Raw genomic sequence first — 12,485 nt, forward strand, 5'->3', positions numbered from 1 at the left:
TACTGAAAACTGTGAATTCAGCCTTGGACTCCAAAGTGGTCTGGAACACTTCTGTAGTCAGTTTTGCTTTCTGCAAGCCTACCTCATGAAGGATTGCTTCTAAGTTTCAGATTTGGATGGTTTCCAGTAATTCTTCGTTTCTCTGTATTATCCTGGTGCCTGAAGGACCAGTCATGCATCAGGAGGCCATCCTGGTACATGCAACCACGCAGCAGAGAGACTGTCCTGACCAAACCGACTTAAACTAGGAGAACAGGAGACAACAGACGGATACAATCAGACAACAAAATTCAGGGAAACAGTGAGACATCACTGGGCCAGAACATGACTGAGCTGCGGCGAGCACATTGTCAGCCTCACTACTGTCAGCTTCTGGTTTATTGGTTTTTTTAGATATTAGAGGAAAGAGGAGTCTTAAGCAGGAATTCGAAGGGAGATAATGAAATAGCTCTGCAGATGTTTACAGAGATTTCCTCCCAGGCATGAAGGGCAGTGTGGGAGGAACACGAAGGCACTTGTTTGAATATTTATCGCGTGGGGGTGGAGGCTGGTACTGTGGGTTATCAGAGGGAGGTGATGGCATCTCTCTGGTGCGTAAGAGTTACAGCAGCAGAAAAGCGTCAGGAGACTGTTTCAGCCATCAGACAGCTGGTTCCGTGGAGTTCTCGGGCTGTATCCATCGTGGCAGTACCGAGCTGTGGTTTTGGCAGGGTAAGTTAAAGAGAAGAATGAGCGTGGGAGAAGGGTGGTTGTGTTGGTTTTATTGTAATTTTGGAGAAATTTATCCAAAACCTATTGAAGTCAATGACACGGGCTTTTCATCAGGGCAGAGATTCGGCTCCGGCCGAAGACATCTAAAGGTAGGAGTCTGTGTGTGAGCTAGGTATCAAAGCTCTGATTATCTCAGTGGATATCAAGGTCTGCAATCGGGCGCCTCCGGCTAGGCGTCTAGTGCCACCTCAGTTCTGCCGTTCCTGAGGGACACCAGTCTCTGTCTTGAACTGAGTCAGTACAGTCAGTAATCACAGAGGGCAGTTCATCGCATCCTGAATCTCTCTCCAGGCTCCATTTAGTGTATCGACTGCGTCTCTTTTGCCTGTGCCGGGGACCCGGTGCACTCACACACCTGGATCTCAGTAACAAACTGAATACTGCTCCAAGGGCATAAAATCTCATACTGCCGGGTGAAATCCCAACTCTGTTGACGTTGGTAAGAGTTTTGCCACAAACTTCAGTCAGACCATGACTTCACTTTCTGTGCTCTTTGCAGTACTTGGTATCCAAGCATTTTGTTCAACTTGCAAATGCTGATACTTTTTTAATTAAAATTTCCTACAAGCTCTTGAATTAACTCCCGTATCCATCTGTTACTCCACTAATATCCCAGATAATGTCTCACAGTAGCTCCCAAAGAGCCTGGAAAAAAATGTAATATCAGCATTTACAGTTGGGTTGTGAAGTACAGTAAAAGTATTAAATTTTTCTAAGGGCACATACACCCTGAAGTAAAGCATGGCGCTGAGGTCCAAGTCTGAGGGAGGTGTGAGCAGGTGCCCTCAGGCATCACCAGGCAGTCCTTGTGGAAGATGACTGCGTGGGTCTCAAAAGCGGTGCAGCTGCCCGTGTCCCTGGGACAGTGCCCCTTGGTTTAGGGACAGCCCCACGTTAGTGCAGGTGCATTGCCCAGTGCTGGAACAAGCTGTCCTGGGGGGACATTTCCGTAGCCCTGTACTGTAGAATGTAAGCGTGCTTTAAATAGAAAATGTGTTCACCAGCTATCTGTAAGATGCTTTTTAATAATGTGCTCCGCTATTTTTTTGTGATATATTCTGTTTGTGAGCTGAGACATTGTGCCAGAATAACTGAGAGCACTCCTAAGGCTGGAAATGAATACATGTGAAAAGAACAACGCGTTATTTGAATCAGTTTGCCTGAAGGGGGAATTTCTAAACTTTTAGTAAAATTCCATTCCCTTCCTTCATGTTAATTAAATTAAAGCCAGGGGGATAGGAGACCATAGCATGGTAGTGTGGTATATGTGGGGCACAACTCAAGAAGCGGAAAGTCCTCTTACCCCCCTTGGCTTGTCTGTCTTTTTATTGAATGCTGTGAGATTTCATTTGCAATAATGAACTGCGTTTATGCAAAACTTTTCAGTACCACCAAATGAAGGGAGGAACACGTTGACAGGAAGCGAAAGTTGCATAATCTCTGCAAAAGTCCATGGCTGAATCGCTGCTCTGTTTTATGCAGCATCGTGAGGGTTTTTTTTAATGCCACTGACGTGAATAAAAGAAGGATCAGTTCCTAACTGACCACCTCCATCAGGGCATCAGAGACACTTTTCTTTTAGTTATAAATTATCCCCATAGTAAAATGGGATTAAATAGTGCATGTTTATGACATCCAACAAAATCTTCCAGGGAGGTCACGTTATCCTTGGAATCAGTCTTTTCAGGCAGTCTTGCGGAGTGGGTTAATGCAGTAGCAGTATTTCTCCAGCTTTTCCCCCATTTCTCACACTTGGAAGCGGTGACTTCTGGCTGTTCTGTGCTGGGCCACATGCACGCACAGCAGGAGGCCCTTGGCTCCTCTGACTGCATTTGCTGTCCAAACAACTGCTCCTTACTCCCTCAGAGGAAGACACAGTGGGCAGATAGAAATATTTCGCAGGCCAGATGGGGCTAATGGGACACAAACTGGAGCAATCTGACCAAAATACATATTTAATTGAAGGTTGCTTCTCGGATTTCTGGCATGGAATTATGCACCATACTTGACTGGTTTGCGGTGACTGTATCTGGTGTTGCGTGTTGAACAAATTCCTGATCATGCCAGTGGTATTCAGTGGAACTCAGACTTCCCAGGAATTGCTTAGTTCCTTCTGAGATCAGACATACATCCGTGCTCCAGATAGTCCTCAAGTAGGCGTAAGTGCAGTTCTGCTCAGTGGCACCCCTACGGTATATGACTATTATCGCATCCACTGTGGTAATTTCTGGAAAAAACTCCTTTGCTAGTTTTTTTTTTGGTCTTGTTTGCTTGTGGTTTTTTTCCCCCAAAATGTTGGCTTGTTGGTGCTGCTTGTGCAAAATGGAAGGAATTTTCTTCAGGCCTGTATTATGCCCGTCACGTATTTAGGAGCGGTTCTCCAGATTTCAGCAGCTAGGCAGGATCTGATTAGGGTAGCACATGTATAAGAGGTATGCCAGGAATGACAGTGGACTTTTGGTTTGTTTTTTTTTTTCTTTTTGCCCTACACTGGTGTCCTGAAATTAGATCTCTGTTGAGATATGTATCTGAGACCTATAACATTGGTGGACTTCTCTCAAAATGTCCCCGGGGCTGGATTCATTTCAGAGTAATGACCTGCCTCTCTACATTTCCCTTGTTGCTTATTTAAATAAGAGATGCTCCTTTACCTCCTCAGTCAAATGACCGTGCAACATGGAGAAGATCTCTTGAAGTAGCTGCTACTGCACTCTGCACAGCAGTGGTGTCATTTCATTAGTGGAAAATAAACCCTGGTTAAGGAAATGGCATATAAAGTGTTATTAACAGGAAACATAGAATCATAGAATCATTTAGGTTGGAAAAGACCCTTGGGATCATCGAGTCCAACCATCAACTCAACTCTGCATTTAATGAGAAGATAAAGTTCTGTTTATATTGTATGCACATGTCCAGTCAAGTTTTTCTTGTCCCCATTGTGCAAAACAATTTATCTGTCCTAAGTAAGAAGTCAATTTGGTTTTCTAGTATTACCATCCCGCTGGTACTAACATACCTGACATTGGATAGCGTTTAGATTCTCCAGGAGAACGTTTGTGGAATACTGTAGTGGCTTCAGGATACAAAGACAGAAATAAGAATAAGCATATTTGAGTTGCAGATTGATTAGTTACGAATATCAGTGAGGAATTTTGGTTATGTAAAAACGTCTACTGACAGCACTTCCAGTGCTTTCTGATGGTGGTGGTGGCTGGCCCAGTGTCTTCTCCCTTTCTCTCCAGGTAGGACACCGAAAGCCAAGAAATGAATTTATAAGAAAGGGCATAGCTAAGGATCAGTCTGTTTGCCTCCAGATCCATCAGAAAGTAGGTACTTATCTGTGTTTAGATAAGACACTGTAGAAGGCGGCGCCTAACGTATGAGGCATCAAGATGTCAGCAATAGCAGAGGTCTGGAAGAAATTTCCTAGAAAGGACCATATTGGCCAAAGACACCCAGACAAGATGTTGTCTTGACAAGACAAGATGCCAAGGGTCAGACCACAAAACTAAAAGAAATAGAAATCAGATCACACTGAGATCTTAAATTATGGCTAAGATCCAGCCCTCAAAAGGAAAGAATCAGATGAGGGTTGGAAGACTTTGTCTGGGAAAAGAGACGTCTCCTCTGCCTTTAATTCTCTGGCTGATGGTATAAAGGAGAAGCTTATGCCCTTTTAGCAGGCAAATAGTATGCCTAGCTTAGTTGCATAATGGTACCAGTATGAGTGTGTGTATAAAAATATATATGTTGGAGCTTTTTTGTGGACTCTGGCCGAAGCTGATGTCAGTCAGTCAGGCTGGCTGTGAGCAAATACCTGATCAATGAGCTGCTGAATGCAGTGCTGGCCCCACCACGCTTTGCTTATTCGCCGGTTACCTCAAATGGGGTGGTCAGTGAGTCACTCGTATGCAGAATGGACCTTGACAAGTTGTACTTCATAATAGTTTCTAAAGGTGAATCTATTACTGGAGGTTGGTATTGCATAAGTAGAATAGGGGGTATGCGGATATTATTAGAGATATTACCGCCAATAAATTTTAGGCTATCGATGGATGACCTTTTTGAGACTTTCATCAGTGTAGGAAAGATTTGGAGGTCAAATTTTTGAAGATGCCTAAAAGCCCATTTTAAAATCAGTCAACTGACTTTCCAGCAGTATCTGAAATATTAAAAATGGGTTTGAAATGGGACTCAGTCTCCTAAATGATCTTTAAAAGCAGGTAGACAAAACTGCTGTAAGACTATGAGACATGAGTCAAAGAAGTAAACTCTGTAGTTTTTGCCTCTTTTCAGTTATCCGGTATGACTGGGATAGATCACATTCCCAAGGGTCTGGATGTGAAGTGAAGTTGTGGATAGATGTTAGTTTGTTCCCCTTGCTCACTTGCTCACACTGGATGTGTGTCACCTCTTCTTTATTCCCCGGAGGCCCATGAAAAGCATTAAGAGGAGCCATGAAAAACAGATTTTTGTATCCCTTTGTGCATCTCAGCTGTTTCTGCTGTTCGCGAGGTAAACCTCCTAGGCAGGGCTGGCCGAGGCCTCTTTCTGCTTAGGACCCACCGAGTTGTTCTGGTTTCCAGTGCAACACTTCCTTTACCCTCTGATACCAGACACAAAGGTCACTCAAAATATAGTTACTTCCACCAGTTTGATTAAAAAATGGCTTCTCTAATCATGGAATGTGCCAAGAGGTTTCACATAACAGGTTTTCATACCATTTGTACGTTGGTTTCTCTCCATGTAAAGCTTTCCAGGAAAAAGATTTTCATATTCTGCATCCCAAGACTAATAAAAAATTGAAACAAGTTCTTTGTAGGATGTTAATTCCAGCCCATGTTTCTTTTCCTCTTTTCTCTGATTTTAGCAGCTTTCTCTAAAAGTGCTTTTTTTGCATTTTCTGCAGACTGTATGTGGATGGACCCTTTGGAAGTCCCTTTGAGGAATCCCTGAACTACGAGGTCAGCCTCTGTGTGGCTGGAGGTATTGGAGTTACACCATTCGCATCAGTGCTCAACACGCTGCTGTAAGTCAGTTTAAGCCTTTTAAAGCTATTTCCCCCCAATTTACCGTAGCAGTGCATGTCAGAAAGACTTTCAGAGTATTTAAAAACTTCCATTAGCTTGACATAAGTGAATGATTCCTTGGAGAGAGGTGGAGGACTGGGATGTCCTCTGAAGAGCATAAATCATCACGTACAGGCTTTATAACCCAAAGAGTTGTGGCAGAGTTGTGCCAGTGATGCACCTGAGCTGGGACAGTGTCACTAACCTTCCTCTGCTGCCACCAGCCTGGCCGGTGATTAACGTAGTCACGGCCCCACAGCTAGACTCGTTCCCCTGGTCCCAGCTTAGATGAGGCTGTGGACTGTGGTAGGGAGTTTTTGAGAGCTGGGAAGTCGTGAGTCCTTCTGCTGGAAGTGTGGGGCCACTTCTGGTCTGGTTGTCTCCTGTAGATGTGTATGCTTAAGGTTTTAAACGAAAGGGATTCAGATGTTAAACTCTATTTGAGAAGTTTAAGTTTTAGGTATGCCTTTTTCTTTACTTTTTTTTTGTTTTGTTTCTCTCTCTTTTTTTTTTTTAATTTAATTTAAATCCTGGGACATTCAGTTCAGCCCAAACCTTTCACCTCTTGTTTCTCTGTCACACTGGCAACACGGTTCCCACCAAATCTTACGCTGTGTGAAATAGGCTTGTTTTTATGATTGCTATTGATTTTTTTTTATTTTTTTTTTTTGCTAGGTTATTGGGTAAGAGCTCCAGTCAGAGGTTAAGCGCCTGTTTCACAGGCATTGTATAAACAGCCAACCAAAGCAGCAAACCCTCCCTGAGGTGTCGAAAGGCTAGCTGGCTTTGGGAGGGTTTTACAATGCACAACTGAAGCGTTTGTTCTAAGATGCCAGTGGCCAGCTCTGACTCCAAAGTGAAGTTAAAGCCCAGCATTTAGATGCTGTGCACGTTCTTCTGACCTTGATCGGGGCTGGACCCGACAGTGCTGAGCACTTCTGAAAATTATCAGCCCCACCTGTCTCATAGTGCTGCAGCCCTCAAAGACCGTCTTGGTCTCCCTCATTTTCTTTTCCTGAGAGTGTATTGATCCTCGTCTCAAAAAGAGGGTACGTTTTTGATGAAGGCCTGGGGCCCAGGTGGATGAGGTGACCGTTTTCCTCGTGACGGATTACCCTTGACAGTGCTTAGCGAGAATGTCACAGATGATAATGATGGGCCAACAGCAGGGAACGAGATGTTTGCCTCTACCAGTGTGTTATCAGAGGCTGTGGGAAGCTGCACAGACATTGCCATAGAAGGTTAGTGTCCAAAAGCTTTTGCAATGTCCGTTTATCTGGATAAAGCCATAAATGGGCTTCCAAGTTGCCTTTGTGGCCGATCTTCCCCTTGTGCGCTGTAACGCTGTACAGGGGAACCCCTCTGGGGCTCTGGGAAAAAGTAGCAGCCTGCTTTCCTTCTCAGTATTTAAGCACCAGCAGAGCACTTGTTTAGTGGGTGATCTGCCTGTTGTCTTTGCCCTGGCTTAGAAGCAGAAATTGGCAGGTGCGAACACGCCAACTGCCTTACGACGCCAGGTCTGCAGAGCAGCGGGGCCGGTCCTCTTGTGCCGAGGACACGCAGGTCTGGGGGAGATCAGAAGCCCGTCGATGTAGTCATTTTGTTTCCTCCTCGGTTGTGTTGTGTGTACACAAGTTAATTCCTGCTCCTGCCCTTCCCTCCACTTAACTGTTGAACCCTGTGCCCTATTTTTAAGAAAGTATAACTTCCTTTAAGGAAAGCTAGTGGTTTTCGTGCGGACTGGTCTGTAAATAACAGCTGTTATTTTGGGCAGCGGTAACATAGAAGCGCACAAGGAGTGTTATATATGAGTGGATTTGGCTGTAGCGGGGGATTGCACCTTTATTGCATGATAGATCCTGCTGGAGGGAGACACAAGCATGTGTGTCCGAGGTGCTGTTTTACAGCTATGCTTGACTTGTTCCACGAAGTCTTGCAGCCCAGCCTCTTTGTCCAGCTCCAATGTTTCATCACCGAGGGTGGTGTTTTGTTACCGAGCTACAGCAGTTTAATACAAAATGCCTCACATTTTTCTCTTCATTTATCCTTTTTTTATGGTGAAAGGCACTTATTTTCCTTGCTACTGCTTATAGTTATCTTGTCACATCTGACCAGAGTGCGACCCTTCCTAAGGGCTTGTCTTAGCATAGGCAGTCAGAAAAAGGTGGAGGAAATCCTGCTCTGCAGGTCAACAGTTTACAAACACAAAAACCTGAAATCAGCACTTGAAAGTCACTATATTCTCCAGTCTTAAAGCACTTTTTTTCTCTCTATGGGGAGTTTACATGGAAGGTGAGTTCTCGGCCCCTACATGCTGCTGAGAACGTCTCCATCCTTGTTCCTCGGGCTCACAGTGCAGGCTGGGGTATGGGCAGGTAAGACGGTTGGTTGGAGTCACTGCCAAGGTAGATCTGTCACCACTACGGTAGATCTGTCCATACAGATATGTATATGAGGTGGATATGCCGGCAACCCTAGAGTTTGAAACAATGGATGGCGAGATGTATCATGAAGCTTTTCAACTGTGGTTGGCTCCTGGGACAAGTGTTTGAAGTTGGCAGGCTATGGCCTTCTCTATCTGAAAGTTATTTTAGGAGGAAAAGGAGGAAACAGTCTGTGCACTGGCTATTTCAGTGATCAGAACAACAGAAAACAGCACTGGCTAAGTAAGAAGATACTTCACGGATATTTGTACTTTGTTTGAACTCATTAATCATCAAGATTTTTTTTCACTTCTATTTTCTTTCCCAGTTCATTCCAGTCCTTTGTGCTATATTTGTGTTTTATTTGTATTAGAATTCTGACATGAGAGTCCTGTTTTTCTAAATACAGCGTCAGAATCTGGCCGCGACTGCACTTTCCCCACTGGCATTTTCTGAGGACTGTAATACATCACACAGTTCTCTAACACAATGGAGCTCTGATTGGATTGGGTCTTTGTGATTTTGCTAGAGTATTAATTATAATCAACCAGAGCCTTTCACATATAAAGGCAGAATTAAGTCCTGACATTATTGCATTTGTCAATATTTTCTTCTTACGGGTCGCTTTATAAACCTAATAAAGAATTGACATAGTATGTTTGAACGTAGAATGTCTGCTTTGCTTTGAAATAAACGTTTGAGGATGATGCATGAATCCATATTTGCTGCCCAAATCATCTGTATAGCTGACTACTTCCTAATGCAGAAACAGTATCTGTGAAGGGTGTTAGCTCTGTGATAGAGATTTAATGTTCTCCGGACCGTCATAATAGCCTGCATTGGTCGTTTTGGTGTCTGATGTATCTATCATAGGATGAAGAACAACTTAGCAGTTAGCTTCTAATGGAAACTCACGTTTCCACTGGTGAGTATAAACCATCTTAATTAATCTTTCCTTTTAAATGATAATTTTTAATTACCCAAACATTTTATTTTCAAGTGACGGCTGGAAATGCTACAAGCTGAGAAGACTCTACTTCATTTGGGTGTGCCGGGACATTGAGTCTTTCCGCTGGTTTGCAGACCTGCTCTGTACGTTGCATAGCAAGGTAATGGGGGTTGCTCGGAGGGGTAGGGACAACTTCATAACTGCGAGGTATGTCCACACACGCAGCTGGCATGCTGTGGAGAAAGGCAGCCTTGCTCAGAACAAGCAAGCTCCAGCAGTACTTCTGCTTGGGCTACCTGACCCAGACTCCGTTTATTCTTGGAGCTGCACAAACCAACTTGATTATCTGTCACCAGTATTTTGTTGCTCGGTGTTGCCATGCACCACTAGTCTGGACACTTACCTGTGAGGTTTATGAAACGGAAAGAGAACGTGCAGGCTGGGGAGTCTGAGTGGACAGATTGAGAAGCGGGGCGGGGGGGATTTGCAATTTCAGGTAGATTTTAAGAGCGGTGTAGCTTCCTAAAATAATACTTTGTACACAGCATGATGTGCAACATTCTGGAGTGCACCAAGGGCTGCTATGCAAGCGTATCTTCTTCATTAAAAAACTTTCTTCATTGATGCTGAATCCCAAGTCTCTCAGGATAGTGGGCACAAGTGACTTCACACTTACCTTAAGAGAAGGGATATTTTTTCACTAGCCGTTTCTATCATCCCCCCAGCTTTGGCAGGAGAATCGACCAGACTATATAAACATCCAGCTGTACCTCAGTCAAACAGATGGAATACAGGTACGTGGCTAAATGCTGTTTGTAAACCATACTAGACCTTGGAGTGGTAGAAATGCAAACTGTCAGTCAAAGGCAAAAAGGAATTACTGCAGACAGTAAAAACAGGAAATGAGGCCATAAGCTCAAGTGACTGATTCATTACTAGGGCAAGAGAGCAAGACCATCCCCACAGCATTAAGAGAATGTAGTCTAGAAGCCCTAACTTGATTAGATGTGGGCAAAAATCCATATCTTCCTTTTCTAGGAAAGAGGTCCTTCTGGGCCAGGCCATGGACCAGACAGTTGGCCGTGTTTGATGGGAAATCTGCATCATTTCTGGGATAAGAATCAAAACAGAATAGTTCTAGGAACTTGCAAGCTCAAGTCTTCTTTTCAAATACATATTTTGAGAGAAACTAGCTATTTTTGAAAGCTTTGGATTTCTTTGCCTGGGATATAGACAAAAGTTATAAATTTCTTGATATATGAGATTGGAAATTATACTGAACTGTCATGTGTTACCAACCCCAAAGCTGGGCTAATTCCCCAACTCTTGGCATCTCCTGTAGCTATTTACACTTACAGTGTTCATTTTACATTATTTATCGCATGAGCCTAGGCCTGATTCTTTACCCTGCTACATCTGGAAGATTTCCATTGACTGCAGCGGGTCCAGGACCAAGCCTGACAATTACTACAAAACATGAAACGCAGTGAGAAACCATGCCCAAAGGATTTTGATCTGCCTGGTGTCAGGTGGAGCTAGCATAACATTCCCAGCTCTAGTAGGAACACTGTCCACTAGTCTAAATGATGCGATAGCTACAGCAGTTATCAACAGTGCTCTACAGTTTTAATGCCTGGACAACATGTGTTGACTGGAATGGGGTGCTTGAAAACACCCAATTGATGAAGCTGGTATGTAATTGCTAGGTTAAAATTAAAACCCGAAGCAGGACTGCATTGCAATGACACAGCAAGGTTGTAATAACAGACAATTTAAAGCAAAGGTTTCTAATATTGTGCATCAAGCAGCTACTGAATTTATTTCAGTCAACTTTGTTGTAAGTCTTCTTTTAAAGTCACTTTTCTTTTGTGGCTATTGAGCAAAACTGGCATGAACCATAACGCTGCTCATGATTTCTCAAGGGGGGAATTAAATCCAACTCTCCATTACTGTAGAGCTCGTGCATTCATTGATGTTAGTCCAAAGTGCTGACTGCTACCAAAATTAGGGCAGTTTCGCTTCGTGCTCCCTTTGCTCCGAAGCAGCATGCCTGTGTGCCAACAGGGAGCCAAGCCCATCCTTCAGCAAATGCCCCTTGCATATATAGAAAATATAGATATAAGAGGCCACTGGAGGATGAGTTGGCCAAGACGCTGTGTTTGCATTGGTGTGAGCAACGTTTCAGGTCGTTCAGCAGTGGAGTGAACGTGGGAGCACAGGTAAAACGTAACTTCCCGCTGCCTTGCTATCGCACGAGGACAGAAAACTAAAGCAAGGGAATGGCCTGCAATGGAAGGGCATTTGACCTTGTCAAAATGCTGGTGAGTTAGCATTGCTGGAATGGGTTGGGATCCACCCGGGGAGCAGTTTTGGCTGCTTTCTGCTGTTAAGGCAGCTCGAAACAGCTGGCAAACTGCTCTCAGGGAGAAATGTAAGATTTCCCTTGTTACTTCTTCAGACCTAGTCATCTTCATAGTTACTTGTACAAAGTTAAGAAAAAAGACATTAGACAGAAATACGATTTTTTGCATCAGCAGTGTTTCTTCCAGCTTAGCATTAAAAGCCAATGAGAGAATGAATAATAGGAGCGTGGTTATTGTTTTATGGCTTAAATAAATTGCTTTAAAAGTAATGGGGAGATTAACGAGCAGCTGCATGAGGAACAATGTATAACGAACACCAAGGAGAGCCATTGAAAAGGCAGTGAGCAGAGGTATCGGTGCGTGAAATGGCTGCAGTTTTAATCACAACTGTCTGATACTTGTGCTCAGGTTTCACACCTCAGCGATGTGGTAAGTCAGCCACTGTCAGAAATGGGAGCCCTGGGTGATATGAAGCACTGTGCAAATCAGGCAGAATGGAATTTTTTGTTTCTTGCAGAAAATAATTGGTGAAAAATATCAAGCTTTAAACTCAAGGCTTTTGATTGGACGACCCCGGTGGAAACTCCTTTTTGATGAAATAGCGAAGTGTAACAGGCGGTAAGTACCGCTCCCCTTGAAGGATGCTTCAGTTTGAAGGGTGGGGGTATTACAGTTTCCACCTATGTTTGTATGAAAATATTTTGGGGTTTTATCTTCGAGTATGTTTAAGCTACTGATGTTGAAATTAGCTAATATTTTGCTGCGGGAGGTAGCCTGTACAAACAGAAACTTTTTTTTACACTCAGAACAGTTCATCTTTTCAATGCGGCTAGGCTGTTCAGCGGCCCAGAAAATAAAAGTAATAGATTTCCATCTCACTGCACAGAGATTGCATATGTTTTTGTCCGTG

General features: G+C 43.7%; 1 protein-coding gene across 4 annotated transcripts in view; it reads left to right on the forward strand.

The window, feature by feature from the left end:
* Window positions 1–12,485, forward strand: part of NOX4 (NADPH oxidase 4) — a 116,864-nt gene that overhangs the window by 89,446 nt on the left and 14,933 nt on the right. For all 4 annotated transcript variants that reach the window (XM_054217834.1, XM_054217840.1, XM_054217838.1 and 1 more), the window contains exons 14-17: window positions 5,681–5,800; window positions 9,264–9,372; window positions 9,938–10,006; window positions 12,093–12,193. In XM_054217834.1, the coding sequence (XP_054073809.1) occupies window positions 5,681–5,800; window positions 9,264–9,372; window positions 9,938–10,006; window positions 12,093–12,193 (399 nt within the window). The remainder of the gene's footprint in view (window positions 1–5,680; window positions 5,801–9,263; window positions 9,373–9,937; window positions 10,007–12,092; window positions 12,194–12,485) is intronic.

This window comes from Rissa tridactyla, chromosome 1, assembly GCF_028500815.1.
Source record: "Rissa tridactyla isolate bRisTri1 chromosome 1, bRisTri1.patW.cur.20221130, whole genome shotgun sequence".
NCBI lineage: Eukaryota > Metazoa > Chordata > Aves > Charadriiformes > Laridae > Rissa > Rissa tridactyla.